Raw genomic sequence first — 16197 nt, forward strand, 5'->3', positions numbered from 1 at the left:
TAGTAACAGGATTGTTCCGAGTCAGCATGGATTTACGAAGAGGAAATAATGCTCGACTAATCTTCTGGAACTCTTTGAGGATGTAACTAGGAAAATTGACAGGGGAGAGCCGGTGGATGTGGTGTACCTTGACTTTCAGAAAGCCTTTGACAAGGTTCCACATAGGAGATTAGTGGGCAAAATTAGAGCACATGGTATTGGATGTAGGGTACTGTCATGTATAGAAAATTGGTTGACAGACAGAAAGCAAAGAGTGGGGATAAATGGGTCCCTTTCAGAATGGCAGGCAGTAACTAGTGGGGTATCGCAAGGCTCGGTGCTGGGACCGCAGCTATTTACAATATACATTAATGACTTGGATGAAGGGATTAAAAGTACCATTAGCAAATTTGCAGATGATACAAAGCTGGGTGGTAGTGTGAACTGTGAGGAAGATGCTATGAGGTTGCAGGGTGACTTGGACAGGATGTGTGAGTGGGCGGATGCATGGCAGATGCAGTTTAATGTGGATAAGTGTGAGGTTATCCACTTTGGTGGTAAGAATAGGAAGGCAGGGTATTATCTGAATGGTGTCAAGTTAGGAAAAGGGGACGTACAACGAGATCTGAGTATCCTAGTGCATCAGTCACTGAAAGGTAAATCACGTCTGACGAATCTTATAGAATTTTTCGAGGATGTAACTAGTAGAGAGGATAAGGGAGAACCAGTGGATGTGTTATATCTGGACTTCCAGAAGGCTTTCGACAAGATCCCACATAAGAGATTAGTATGCAAACGTAAAGCACACAGTATTGTGGGCTCAGTATTGATGTGGATAGAGAACTGGCTGGCAGACAGGAAGCAAATAGTAGGAATAAACGGGTCCTTTTCAGAATGGCAGGCAGTGACTAGTGAGGCAGCAAGGCTCAGTGCTGGGACCCCAGCTATTTACAATATATATTAATGATTTGGACGAGGGAATTGAATGCAACATCTCCAAGTTTGCAGATGACACGAAGCTGGGGGGCAGTGTTAGCTGTGAGTAGGATGCTAGGAGGCTGCAATGTGGCTTGGATAGGTTAGGTGAGTGGGCAAATGCATGGCAGATGCAGTATAATGTGGATAAATGTGAGGTTATCCACTTTGGTGGCAAGAACAGGAAAGCAGACTATTATCTAAATGGTGGCCGATTAGGAGAAGGGGAGATGCAACAAGACCTGGATGTCGTGGTACACCAGTCATTGAAAGTAGGCATGCAGGTGCAGCAGGCAGTGAAGAAAGCGAATGGTATGTTGGCATTCATAGCGAGGGGATTTGAGTATAGGAGCAGGGAGGTTCTGCTGCAGTTGTACAGGGCATTGGTGAGACCACACCTGGAGTATTGCGTACAGTTTTGGTCTCCTAATCTGAGGAAATACATTGTTGCCATAAGAGGGAGTACAGAGAAGGTACACCAGATTGATTCCTGGGATGGCATATGAAGAAAGACTGGATGGACTCGGCTTGTACTCGCTGGAATTTAGAAGATTAAGGGGGGATCTTATAGAAACGTACAAAATTCTTAAGGGGTTGGACAGGCTAGATGCTGGAAGATTGTTCCCGATGTTGGGGAAGTCCAGAACAAGGGGTCACAGTTTAAGGATAAGGGGGAAGTCTTTTAGGACCGAGATGAGAACGTTTTTTTTCACACAGAGAGTGGTGAATCTGTGGAATTCTCTGCCACAGAAGGTAGTTGAGGCCAGTTCATTGACTATATTTAAGCGGGAGTTAGATGTGGCCCTTGTGGCTAAAGGGATCAGGGGGTATGGAGAGAAGGCAGGTACGGGATACTGAGTTGGATGATCAGCCATGATCATATTGAATGGCAGTGCAGGCTCGAAGGGCCAAATGGCCTACTCCTGCACCTATTTTCTATGTTTCTATGCAGGTACAGCAGGCAGTGAAGAAAGCCAATGGAATGTTGGCCTTCATACCAAGAGGAGTTGAGTATAGGAGCAAAGAGGCCCTTCTGCAGTTGTACACGGCCCTAGTGAGACCGCACCTGGAGTACTGTGTGCAGTTTTGGTCTCCAAATTTGAAGAAGGATATTCTTGCTATTGAGGGCGTGCAGCGTAGGTTTACTAGGTTAATTCCCAGAATGGCGGGACTGTCATATGTTGAAATACTGGAGCGACTAGGCTTGTATACACTGGAATTTAGAAGGATGAGAGGAGATCTTCTCGAAACGTATAAGATTATGAAGGGGTTGGACACGTCAGAGGCAGGAAACATGTTCCCAATGTTGGGGGAGTTCAGAACAAGGGGCCACAATTTAAGAATAAGGGGTAAGCCATTTAGAACTGAGATGAGGAAAAACTTTTTCAGTCAGAGAGTTGTGAATCTGTGGAATTCTCTGCCTCAGAAGGCAGTGGAGGCCAATTCTCTGAATGCATTCAAGAGAGAGCTAGATAGAGCTCTTAAGGATAGCGGAGTCAGGGGGTATGGGGAGAAGGCAGGAACGGGGTACTGATTGAGAATGATCAGCCATGATCACATTGAATGGCGGTGCTGGTTCAAAGGGCCGAATGGTCTCCTCCTGCACCTATTGTCTATAATATTAAAATCTAACTGCTTTAACCAGAAACCAGCAGAGAATCACATTAGCTACCCTCTCTTTCGTAAATTAGAATATTGCTAATCCGTATATGACAGGAAAAAGCTTAGTAAATGGCAAAAGGTGATCATTTAATCATTTCAATCAACACTGGAGCTTTTTCCAACAGTGATAGGAGCAGAATCAAGCCATTTGGCCCATCAAGTCCACTCCACCATTTGATCATGGCTGATCTATCTTCCCCTCTCAACCCCATTTTCCTGCCTTCTCCCCATAACCCCTGACACCTGCACTAATCAAGAATCTGTCTATCTCTGTCTCAAAAATATCAATTGACTTGACCTCGTCTTTCTACAGGACATTTGCATAACCAAACAAAATGAGTCATTATTTTTCAAAATTGTAGAGTTTATAGATGCACTCTCAAAAATCTGAATGAGTCAAGCTTCAATTAAAATAAATAATTATTGTCCAAATGACTAAACAATATTTTGAGCATTTTGGTCACCAAAAGAATTTGCAATTTCTAATATCATCTGTTGTCACTGTTTTAAAGATTTTAAGCTCTGATGCTTATCAAACTACAACACATACAAAATGACATAATACAATAAGTGAATTAAAATGTGTGCACCGGCTATTAAAATATGAGAAGATCCATCAGTGAAATCCTGCTGCACTCACGTTGCATTCCTGAAGTTGTGAGCATTAATAAACTGTTGCTGTGTAAGGAGGGCAGGAGAGAAGGGTGGACGACCCAGAATGGAATTAGGGAACATGCTCTCCTTTATCTGAAGTGAACATTTAATCTTTGGCCTGGAAAAAAAAAAGTACACATTGTGAAAACAATTGCCGAATTCACAATTAATGAAATATCATGCCAAATAAAGTATTATGTCGCACAGTGGAGATTTTCAAAAAGGGGGAAGAAAGAAAAGGGGAAACAAAAAAACTATAGAAAATAGGTGCTATCGTCCCTTTGAGCCAGCACCGCCATTCAATATGATCATGGCTGATCATCCAAAATCAGTACCCCGTCCTGGCATTTCCCCCATATCCCTTGATTCCCTTAGCCCCAAGAGCTAAATCTAAAAAAAGATAAATCACAAGGCAGAGTGACTCAAGTTTAAATAGATTCGTTATGTCACTGAATATTCTAGCAAATTTCTACAGGTGCACTGTAGAAAGTATCCTGACTGACTGCAACATGTCCTGGTACGGAAATTCTAACATATCGGAACACAAGATGCTGCAGAGAGCAGCAGTAGGCTTAGCCTTGCCAATCTCGAGCACAGGCCTCCCCACCATTCAAGGCATCTACATGAACGCGGCATCTATCATCAAGGATCCCCACGATACGGGCCATGGCCTCTCACTGTTACCATCAGGCAGAATGTACAGAAGCCTGAAGTCCCACATCAGAGCTACTTTTCTACAACAATCAGGTTCTTGAACTGCCCTTCACTACACTAACTATACCTCAGCAACCGAACACAATGAACCATCACGACCATGGACTTATTTTCTAATTGTGTTCTAGACTAACCACATTTTTGCTCAGCCTTTATCATTGCTTCTAGAATTTATGCATAACTAATATTTTGTGAATTGTCTGAATCACTGTGCCCGCGATGCAGCTGCAGGCAAGATGTTCATTGTACCTGGACCTCAACACTTTGCATATAACAATAACTCGACTTGCTTAATTAGGCAAGCATAAATGATTCACCTCTCAATAAAAGACACAAGCTACTCCTGAGTTACTCCAGCACTCTGTGTCTTCTTTTGTAAACTGCAGTTCCTAGTTTCTGCAAGCCATCTTTGGTTTAAAGATTGTTTAAAATAAAGTAGCAAGCAAAATCATGATCAAAAGAATGATCAGCCATGATCACATTGAATGGCGGTGCTGGCTCGAAGGGCCGAATGGCCTACTCCTGCACCTATTGTCTATTGTCTAAAATCTGGCAATACCTGGAAACAGATTCTGTTATTAAAAACGTAGACACAAAATGCTGGAGTAACTCAGCGGGCTAGGCAGCATCTCTGGAGAGAAGGAATGCTAATTGAATGCGAATAAAATAATAAGAATCCAGCATTTTGTGATGCTGCCTGATCCGCTGAGTTACTCCAGCATTTTGTGTCTACGTTCGATTTAAATCAGCATCTGTAGTTTTTTTTCCTACTGTTATTAAAAATTATATGCTGAGGCACGGAAAAAAATTGAAACTTTGTTTATTTTCATGTGTACTGAGGTACATTGAAAGGCTTTTGTTGCATGCTAACCAGTCAGTGGAAAGACAATACATGATTACAATCGAGCCATTTACAGTGTACAGATACATAAGGGAATAGCATTTCATGCAAGATAAAGCCAGTAAAGTCATTTCAAAGAATGTCCGAGGGTCACCAATGAGATAGATAGCAGTTCAGGGCTGCTCTCTAGTTGTGGTAGGATGATTCAGTTCCCTTATCATGTATTTGTACACTGTAAATGGCTCGATTGTAATCATGTATTGTCTTTCTGCTGACTGGTCAGCATGCAACAAAAGCTTTTCACTGTACCTGGATAAGCGTGACAATAAACTGAACTGAACAAAGTTTCAATTTCTTTTTGTGCCTTGGCATTCCATTTTTAATATCAGAATCTGTTTCCGGGTGTTACCAGATTTCACTTGCTACTTTATTTTTCAAAAAATAGGTATTTCGAGAAGTTTCAAACAACTGAATAAGGCAGACTTGGTCAGGAATGTAAAAGCATTTGTGAATTAAACCCCATATAATAATAATAAAAGATTTCTGCTGCACAAGGAAAAGGTTATAATCTGGGAACGAAGAGAACATTATTTCCCATGGAAGGCAAAGACCTAAGTAACAGATCGGATGCACGATTAAGAATACAAAAAATACTAACACAATTAATCTGTCTGCATCTGGTCCTTCATTACATTAGATTGTGGCTAATCTTTTATTTCACCAACACCTTCCTGTACAAATGCCATATCTTTTGTTCCCCATCCTAATTCTTTAAATCAAAACTTGAAATTAGGCCCAATTTACACGATTACACACCACCAATTTAAGCTTGAACTTGGAGCTACAGGCAACAATCTATTGGTGCTGACAAAAGCCAAACAGAGGCACTATCAACTTTGATTCATGAAACATTCAGATCAATAAAAGGAAAAGCATCAATTTTTAAGCTAAAACTTGCAAAAGCTGGAAATCTGATTCAAAATAAGTAAATGCTGCAAATACTAACCTAAAACTTTATATGGAAGACATGGCTGATGTCCTCCTTTATAAAACAAACATTGAACCCAGAGCTTGCCGGTCTAGTTCCAGTACCTGGGGGTCAATGCACACAAATCAATGAAAATGGCAGGTAGGTTAATTAAAGGAATCTGGACAACATGTGGAGCCATAAAGTCCAAGAACAATGACATCAAGATGAACCTTGACTAAATGCTGAACAGGTTGGAGCACTGTATCCAGATCTGAGCATTACATTACGAGAAATATGAAGGTCTTAAAGAAAGCGCAGAAGGAATTTACCAGAATGATTCCTGGATTCCTGGGAGATTTTACATACATCTATTAATTCAAGAAGCTGGGATAGTTGGTTGAGAAGTGATCAGATTTTAAATCATGAAGTTGTAAGAGAGAGTGGGTGGTAGAGGTAGATTAATTCCAAAGGTAACAAAATACACAAAAAATAAATATATGGGTAGGAGGAACTTCCTATATATAATAAATATATTGGGCTATGGGCAAAGAACAAGCAAATGGAACCGATTGATTTAATGGGTGAAATTTCCTGCCATGGTAACCTTAGCCTTTCTGGGATACAACTCTTTGCAGTAAATTTCATTGAAATGAGTACCACGGTTAACATCGGAGGTATCACAAAAAGCTGGAGTAACTCAGCGGGTCAGGCAGCATCTCAGGAGAGAAGGAATGGGTGACGATTCGGGTCCAGCCCCTTCTTCAGACTGAAGGGTCTCGTCCCTAAACATCACCCATTCCTTCTCTCCTGAGATGCTGCCTGACCCGCTGAGTTACTCCAGCTTTTTGTGATACCTTTGATTTGTACCAGCATCTGCAGTTATTTTCCTATACAACCAGGGTTAACATAACCCTCTCCCCCTCCCCAATCACCACTTTACACCTACTCACAGCCTGACTCCAGTCTGCAAAGACTGGACCCTTCCCCACCCACTCTTCCCCAATCACCACTTCACACCTACTTATAGCCTGACTCCAGTCTGCAAAGACTAGGCCCTTCCCCACCCACCCCTCCTCAATCACCACTTCAATAGACAACAGGTGCAGGAGTAGGCCATTCGGCCCCTCGAGCCAGCACCGCCATTCAATGTGATCATGGCTGATCATTCTCAATCAGTACCCCATTCCTGCCTTCTCCCCATACCCCCGACTCTGCTATCCTTAAGAGCTCTATCTAGCTGTCTCTTGAATGCATTCACACCCATTTACAGCCTGACTTCAGACTGCAAAGACTGGGCCTTCGTTAGGGTTGCCAACTTTCTCACTCCCAAATACGGGACAAGGTGACGTCACCCCCCCGCGCCCCATGTGACCTCACCCAGCCAGCAGCCACGTGCTCCCGCTCCATCAATGGTAGCCACCCAGGCCGGCAGGCGGGTTGCTACGCAACCTCCGTTAGGCGGCCCCCGGACCTAGACTGTCCGGAGCTAATATGTCAGAAACCTAGAGTGTCAGGGCCTACAGCACCCCCCCCCCCCCCGGGCCTAATATCGTATTTGGCCCGGGGGGCCACTGTAGGCCCAAACACTGTGGGCCCCGACTGCCCTTGTCCCCTATTAGTAGGGTTGCCAACTTCCTCACTCACAAATAAGGAACACAGAGTGACATCACCGCCCTGCGCCCCACATGATCTCTATAATCATGAAGACCCTCGAAAGACATGCTGGCCCAGCTGAAAAATATCACAAACCCCCTGCTGAACACCTGCAGGTTGCATACCGGGCCAATAGATCAGTGGATAACGCAGTCAACCTAGGCCTGCACTTCATCCTCCAGCACCTAGACCGACAGGGGACCCATGCAAGGATTTTGTTTGTGAATTTTAGCTCTGCATTTGTGCCAGAGCTACTACACTCCAAACTCTCCCAGTTGACTGCCTGAACCCCTCTTGTCAGTGGATCACCAACTTCCTGACAGACAGGAAGCAGCATGTGAAGCACATCTCGGACCCACTGACCCTCAGCATAGGAGCACCGCAAGGCTGCGTACTCTCTCCTCTCCTTTACTCTCTCTACACTAACGACTGCACCTCCTCAGACTCGTCTGTCAAGCTCCTCAAGTTTGCGGATGACACAACCCTGATTGGACTGATCCAGGATGCGGAGGAATCTGCCTACAGACGGGAAGCGACGCAGCTGGCGTCCTGGTGCCATCACAACAACCTGGAGCTCAATGCTCTTAAGACAGTGGAATTGATTGTAGACTTTAGGAGAGCTCCCCCTCCCCTATTCCCACTCACCATCAACAACACCACCACAGTCACATCTGTGGAGCCATTTAAGTTCCTTGGAACCATCATCTCAACTCAACACAGGCACACCACAGGGCTGTGTGCACGCCTCTCCTGTACTCCCTGTTCACGCATTACTGCTAAACATAGCTCAAACATCAGCCTCATCACAGACAACAATGAGATGGCCTCCAGAGAGGAGGTAAAGGCACTAAACAGCTGGTGCCAGGAAAATAACCTCTCTCTTAATGTCAGCAAAACTAAAGAGATGATCGTGGACTACAGGAGGCAGCGGGGGAGTGGACCCATCCACATCGGTTATGCTGAGGTTGAAAGGGTTAGCAGCTTTAAGGTCCTCGGTGTGCACATCACGGAGGACCTTTCCTGGACACTGCACACGGACACAATAACAAAGAAGGCCTGCCAGCGGCTCTTTTTCCTGAGAAGACTGAGGAAGTTTGGCATGAACGGCAGCATCCTCACAAACGTCCACAGGTGCACCATCGAGAGCCTGCTGACGGGCTGCATTAGTCTGGTACGGGAACTGTTCTGCCCACAGCCACAAATCATTACTGAGAGTGGTGAAGACAGCACAGCACATCACTGGCAACTGTCTCCCGGCCATTCAGGACATTTTCTACCGGCGGTGCCTGCGGAAGGCACACAGCATCATCAAGGACCATAGCGACCCAGCACGCAGGCTGTTCTCCTTGTTACCGTCAGGCAGATGATATAGGAGTATGGCTGCGCGTACCACCAGACTTAAGAACAGTTTCTACCATCAGGCCACTGAACTCATAAACACATTTCACATCATATATGTTGATTATTTTAATATTGTCTTTTTATCTTACTAATGTCATTTTTATCTCATTTATCCTTGGAATATTACTGCTGAGGTGACCCGTTGTCTTGTCAAATACATTTCATTGTACCGTTGACCCTGTGCCAACCTACATATGACAAATTTAAAAAAATTAAATTAAATTAAATTTAAAAATCTCCATGGACCTTAAATGGGAGGCCATCATCAATTCCACAGTCAAAAAGGCCCAACAGAAGATGTACTTCCTGCGGCTGCTGAGAAAACACAATCTGCCACAGGCAATGATGGTCCAATTCGATATGGCCATCATAGAGTCTGTCCTCACCTTCTCCATCATGGTCTGGTTTGGCTCAGCCACCAAGCATGACATCGGGAGGTTGCAGCGCATCGTTCGATCAGCCGAGAAGGCTGTTGGCTGCAACCTTCCCCCCATTGACAAACTGTACACTGCAAGGGCCAGGAAGCGAGCAGGTAAGATCATCTCTGACCCCTCTCACCCTGGCCACAAACTCTTTGAAGCACTTCCCTCTGGAAGGCGATTCTGGACTGTCAAAGCCGTTTTGCACCATCTGCAAATTTTGAAAATCAGAAAGTCTCCAGACACGAGATTGTCCAAGGACCCATTTTGCAGGCCAAAGTCCTTATAGTGCACACAAGTCTATGTAAAAAAAAAACGTCTAGTACTGACCCTGAAAAACACTGTTGGAAACCATCCTCTGACCCAGAGGAGCATTCATCACAAATCTGAATCCTATCTGAAAGACAACTGCACATCCCTTTACAACATAAAGAACCCCTACACAAAACAAAAATTCTCAGACAGGCCGTGACTTATGGGGTGCAGCAAGACTCGGTGCTGGGACCACAGCTATTTACAATATACATTAATGATTTAGATGAAGGAATTAAAAATAACATTAGCAAATTTGCAGATGACACAAACCTGGGTGGCAGTGTGAACTGTGAAGAGGATGCTATGAGGATGCAGAGTGACTTGGACAGGTTGGGTGAGTGGGCAGATGCAGTGTAATGTGGATAAATGTGAGGTTATCCACTTTGGAGGCAGGAATGGGAAGGCAGATTATTACCTGAATGGTGTCAGGTTAGGAAAAGGGGAAGTACAACAAGACCTGGGTGTCCCAGTACATCAGTGATTGAAAGTGAGCATACAGGTATACAAAAGGCAGTGAAGAAAGCTAATGACATGTTGGCCTTCATAAAGAGAGGAGTTTAGGAGCAAAGAGGTCCTTCTGCAGTAGTACAGGGCCCTGGTGAGACCACACCTGGAGTATTGTGTGCAGTTTGGGTCTCCGAATTTGAGGAAGGACATTCTTGCTATTGAGGAAGTGCAGCATAGTCAAGTCAAGTCAAGTCAAGTCAATTTTATTTGTATAGCACATTTAAAAACAACCCACGTTGACCAAAGTGCTGTACATCTGATTAGGTTCCAATGGAAAAAAAAATGAAACATACACGCAAACAGTTCACAGCGCCTCCTCAATGAGCCTCAAACGCTAGGGATAGGTTCACGAGCTTAATTCCCGGGATGGCGGAACTGTCATATGATGAAAGAAAGGAGCGACTGGGCTTGTATTCACTGGAATTTAGAAGGATGAGAGGGGATCTTATAGAAACATATAAAATTATTAAGGGATTGGACACGCTAGATGCAGGAAACATGTTCCCGATGTTGGGGGAGTCTAGAACCAGGGGGCCACAGTTTAAGAATATGGGATAGGCCATTTCAAACTGAGATGAGGAAAAATATTTTCTCAGAGAGATGTGAATTTGTGGAATTCTCTGCCTCAGAAGGCAGTGGAGGCCGATTCACTGGATGTATTCAAAAGAGAATTAGATAGAGCTCTTAGGGCTATGGGGACAAGGGAGGAAGGGGGTACTGATTGTGGATGATCAGCCATGATCACATTGAATGGCGGTGCTGGCTCGAAGGGCCGAATGGCCTATTGCTGCAGCAATTGTCTATGTATCTATGTATCAACTCCAAAGTGCTCAAGCGGAACACCGAGGCACATTCCTTGTATGTGTACATACTTGGCCAATAAACTTATTCATTCATTCCAATTAGTCATCCAAAGTTTCAACAAATCATCAAATCTCCTGGACATTATTTAGTTGACAACAGCACATCTCTTACAATGCCGTCATTTAAAACTAGCAAGAAAGGTCCCGACCCAAAACGTCACCCATCCTTTTTCTCCAGACATGTTGCCCGACTCGTTGAGTTACTCCAGCACTTTGTGCCTATCTTTAGTATAAATCAGCATTTGTTTCTAGACGTCACAATTGTCTTACAGGAACATTGTGACCACCCTGAAATTTTAAATTGGAATAGTTATTTTTGACAATGAGAACATTCCCTCTTGTCATCTACCCACACTGTTTGGACTTCAGCCTGAAAAATGGGTACATGGAACGGTCTCCTGCCTGGAGATTTTCTGACACCTTGTTGGCATCCAGGTGAAGAGTGTCACTCAACATTTTCAGTAACCAGTGGGCACCAATGATAGCAGAACCAAGTGAGTCATTGAAATAAAATCTCCATTGTTACACCCACCCTCCTTAATTTGAGCAAAAGTAATACCTTTGTTTAATTATGGAGGAGCATCAGCGTCAGTTAATGCCAAAGGTCATGGATTTAAAGGTTTACTCTATTTCTGAGATACCCGATCTGCCAAATATTTGTTTTAAAATCAGACATTCCCACCATCCGTGTTATTCTGTTTCCCCCTCTCTCTTTCTCTCTTCCAGAACATAACAAAGTACAGCGCAGGAAAAAGCACTTCAGCCCACAACGTCTGTGCCGAAGATGATGCCGAGACTAACTCATCTCACCTGCCTGCACGTGATCCGTATCCCTCCATGTCCCTATCTGAAATCTTCTTAAATGCCATTATCATATCTGCCTCAGCCACCAACACTGGAGCACACTCCTGCCAGCCACCATTCTGTGTAAAAAAAATTGTCCCACACATCTCCTTTAACTTTACCCCACACATCCCCTCACCTTAAAGCTAAGCCTTCTAGTCTTTGACATTTCCACCCTACGAAAAAACTTCTGTCTGCCTGAGAATTTTACATACTTCGATCAAGTCTCCCTGTCAACCCAGAGAAAACAATCCAAGCCTGTCTAACCTCTCCTCCTCATTTAGTTTTACGGAGCATCTGCTATGTTGTACAAATACCAGCCACTGGCACTTTGCGGGAACACAGTGGGTATAGAAGAGAAGGTGGGTTTAATCTTGGTAAACTAACGACTTTGACTAAATACAAAGTGCTGGAGTAACCCAGCGGGTCTGGCAACATATGTATAGGCGATTGATTGATTAAAAGACACAGCATCCCTTCGATCCATAGAATTGACGCCGAACACGTAGTTCTCCATGTTATCCTACTTTCACATCCACTCCCCACACATTAGGGGTGAGGTCTTACACAGGTCTGAAGAGCGATTCTGACCCGAAATTGTTCAGTCCCCTTCACGGATGCAGCCTGACCCGCTGTGTTCCTCCAGCACTATGTGTTTTGTTCAGGACTCCCAGCACCTGCAGTTAGTTCCTCGTCTCTCTCTAACGCGTTTAACAACTTTTTAATCACAGTGCAGTGGCCGGGGAAACCCTCCTCCTCCTCCTCCTCCTCCTCCTCCTCCTCCATCCACCAGCTGTCAAAACACCTGTGACGTCGCCCTTTGTGTGTGTGTTTATTCTGTCGTTGTTTCGCGGACCTGGAGATGGAACCTTGCCCTTGATTAAAAGACGTTCCCATTTCCCCGACAGCCCGCAGACAGTGAGCGGTGGCGGGGGACGAGGCCGCCCGCGCATCGATCGTCCAACTCCCAGCCTCAGCTCAGAGGGGGGGGGGGGGGGGGGCGGGGGAAAGGAGACGCTTCTCTCTCTTCTCATTTCACACATCAGCCCACACTTCTCCCCCTCTTCCTCACTCACTCACCGAGCCCCTCGACGGCTTCATCTTGTTTCCCTCACGTCAGGGCCATCGGGGCCGTCTCCTTCCGTGTCGGAGGTTAAATGGCCGCGCTTCCGGCGCGGTGAAGGTGAAGGCGGCGACCGGCGACAATGACGACACCAGCGACAACGACACCAGCAGCAACGACACCAGCGACGACAGCAGCAACAACGACACCAGTGACAATGACGACAGCAACAGCAACGACAGCAGCAACAACGACACCAGTGACAATGACGACAGCAGCAACAGCAACGACAGCAGCAACAACGACAGCAGCAACGACAGCAACAACGACAGCAGCAACGACAGCAGCAACAACGGCACCAGTGACAATGACGACAGCAGCAACAGCAACGACAGCAGCAACGACAACGACAGCAGCAACGACAACGACAGCAGCAACAACGACAGCAGCAACGACAGCGACGACAACAACAACGACAGCAGCAACGACAACGACAGCAGCAACGACGACACCAGTGACAATGACGACAGCAACAGCAACGACAGCAACAGCAACGACAGCAACAGCAACGACAGCAACAGCAACGACAGCAACAGCAACGACAGCAACAGCAACGACAGCAACAGCAACGACAGCAGCAACAACGACAGCAGCAACAACGACGACAGCAGCAACAACGACGACACCAGCGACAACGACGACGACAGCGACAGCAACGACGACAGCGACAGCAACGACGACAGCGACAGCAACGACGACAGCGACGACAACAGCAACGACACCAGCGACAACGACAGCAACAACAACGACAGCAACGACACCCGCGACAACGACAGGAACGATGACAGCAACGACACCAGCGACAACGACGACGACGACAGCAACGACACCCGCGACAACGACACCAGCGACAACGACGACAACGACAGGAACGATGACAGCAACGACAACAGCAACGACACCAGCGACAACGACAGCGACAACAACGACAGCAGCAACAACGACAACAACGATAGCAACAGCAACGAGTAAAGTTACCTCACAAAGCGGCGTTAATGCCGGCTTACTTCACCTTAGTGCAGGAAGGAACTGCAGATGCTGGTTTACGCCGAACATAGACACAAAACGCTGTTCAGTTCAGGTTTATAGTTTATAGTTTATAGATACAGCGCTGAAAAGCGACCTTCGATCCCCGCACACTAATACTATTCTCTATACGTACACACACACAAGTGATTTATACCAAGCCAATTAACCTGCAAACCTGTGCGTATTTGGAGAGTGGAAGGAAACTAGAGATCCTGGAGAAAACCCACGTAGGTCACGGACACCACCCGTAGTCAGGATCGAACCCGGGTCTCTAGCATTATGAGGCAGCAACTCTACCGCTGCGCCACTGTTGTATCTCGGAGGCTGCTTTTACATCTTGGACATGGACATAAAACACTTTAATTCCCCCTCCCATTCCCACACTTACCTTTCTGTCCTGAGCCTCCTCCATTGTCAGAGTTATGCCCAGCCCAAATATGAAGAACAGCACCTCATATTTCACTTTGGCAGCTGACATCTCAGTGGTATGAACATTGACTTCTCTAACTTAACTTCAAGTAACACTTGCTTTCCCTCTCTCTCCATCCCTCCCCCACCCGAATTCTACTAGTCTCACTGTCCTCCTGATTAGTATTCGTATTCGTGTGCATCCTTGTCATCTTCCACTCAGCCAACATGAACCATTCTACATTTTCCTGGATCATCGTCGGCTTTGATCTGTCGTTTTTACACTTTACCCTTCCATGTCACTTGTTTCCCTCTCCCCTGATTCTCAGGCTGAAGAAGGGTCTCAACCCGAACCTTCTCTCCAGAGATGCTGCCTGTCTCGCTGAGTTACTCCAGCATTTGGTGTCTACCTTTGATGTTAACCAGCATCTGCAGTTCCCTCCTACATTTTACATTTCATAGCCTGGATTTACATCTCAGAGGAAGGTTAACCACTGTGGTCTGTTGAGTATTTCCAATTTTTTTAAAAAGAATAAAAATTACACCTTTTATTTCAACTTTTACACAGTTTTATTTACATGGTTAAACCTTTCAAATAAACAGTCCTAGTTTTGAACTGGAATGTCTGCAATCTCCCGTGTCTCTTGTTTTGAGGTAATCAGCTTCTGTTTTAATACGATTTATTCACAAAATGCTGGAGTAACTCAGCAGGTCAGGCAGCATCTCGGGAGAGAAGGAATGGGTGACGTTTCGGGTCGAAACCCTTCTTCAGACAATAGGTGACGTTTCAATATTTTAAGACAATAGGTGACGTTTCATAGTTTAGGAATAATGAGAACCTTATAACTTTGTGAAATTATTATTATTTTATTTTTAGATTGTGGTGGTCTTAGAGCTGCTTGTGATTGATCATAGAACACTACAGCACAAGAACAGGCCCTCTGGTCCACAGTGTCTGTGCCGAACATGATGCCAAGACCATCTCTTACCTGCCTACTCATGATCCATATCCCTTCATTCCCTGCATATCCATGTGCCTATCCCAAAATCCCCTAAAAGCCACTGTCGTGTCTGGCGCAAACACCAACCCCAGCAGCTTGTTCCAGTTACCACCGTCTATGTAACAAAAAGTTGCCCAGCGCAACTTTGCCCCTCTCACCTTAAAACCGTGCTCTCTACTATTTGATTTTTCATCCCGAGAAAAATGATCTGACTGTCTATGCCTCCCATAATTTTATATATTTCTACCAGGTCTCACTGCAACCTCCGGAGATCAGGGGCGATTGCTGTCTAAAACCACACACTCCTGATCTAGAGGTCCTTTGCACTTCTTTCATCTTTGAATTTGTCATATGAGGAAAGATTGAAAAGACTAGGCTTGTATTCACTGGAGTTTAGAAGGATGAGAGGGGATCTTATAGAAACATATAAATTCATAAAAGGACTGGACAAGCTAGATGCAGGAAAAATGTTCCCAATGTTGGGCGAGTCCAGAACCAGGGGCCACAGTTTTAGAATAAAAGGGAGGCCATTTAAAACTGAGATGAGAAGAAACTTTTTCACCCAGAGAATTGTGAATTTGTGGAATTCTCTGCCACAGAGGGCAGTGGAAGCCAAATCACTGGATGGATTTAAGAGAGAGTTAGATAGAGCTCTAGGGGCTAGTGGAATCAAGGGATATGGGGAGAAGGCAGGCACAGGTTATTGATTGTGGACGATCAGCCATGATCACAATGAATGGCGGTGCTGACTCGAAGGGCCGAATGGCCTCCTCCTGCACCTATTTTCTATGTTTCTATAAGTTAGAATAAATTACAAGTTCGTCATCTCTTTTAGAACCA

At 45.2% G+C, this 16197-nt stretch overlaps 2 protein-coding genes across 2 annotated transcripts in view; one reads left to right on the forward strand and one right to left on the reverse strand.

Annotated features, from left to right (window-relative positions):
* Window positions 1-12949, reverse strand: part of tent2 (terminal nucleotidyltransferase 2) — a 57279-nt gene extending 44330 nt beyond the window's left edge. The window contains 2 exon segments of the mRNA XM_078396739.1: window positions 3257-3388; window positions 12877-12949. Coding sequence (XP_078252865.1) covers window positions 3257-3351 — 95 coding nt within the window. The 5' untranslated portion in view covers window positions 3352-3388; window positions 12877-12949.
* Window positions 11432-14849, forward strand: LOC144592283 (uncharacterized). Its single transcript, XM_078396811.1, has 2 exons — window positions 11432-11447; window positions 12843-14849. The coding sequence occupies exons 1-2, from the start codon at window positions 11432-11434 to the stop codon at window positions 13889-13891; spliced, it is 1065 nt and encodes a 354-aa protein (XP_078252937.1). The 3' UTR covers window positions 13892-14849.
* Window positions 14850-16197: the final 1348 nt, after the last annotated feature.

Source organism: Rhinoraja longicauda, chromosome 3 (assembly GCF_053455715.1).
Source record: "Rhinoraja longicauda isolate Sanriku21f chromosome 3, sRhiLon1.1, whole genome shotgun sequence".
Taxonomy (NCBI): domain Eukaryota; kingdom Metazoa; phylum Chordata; class Chondrichthyes; order Rajiformes; family Arhynchobatidae; genus Rhinoraja; species Rhinoraja longicauda.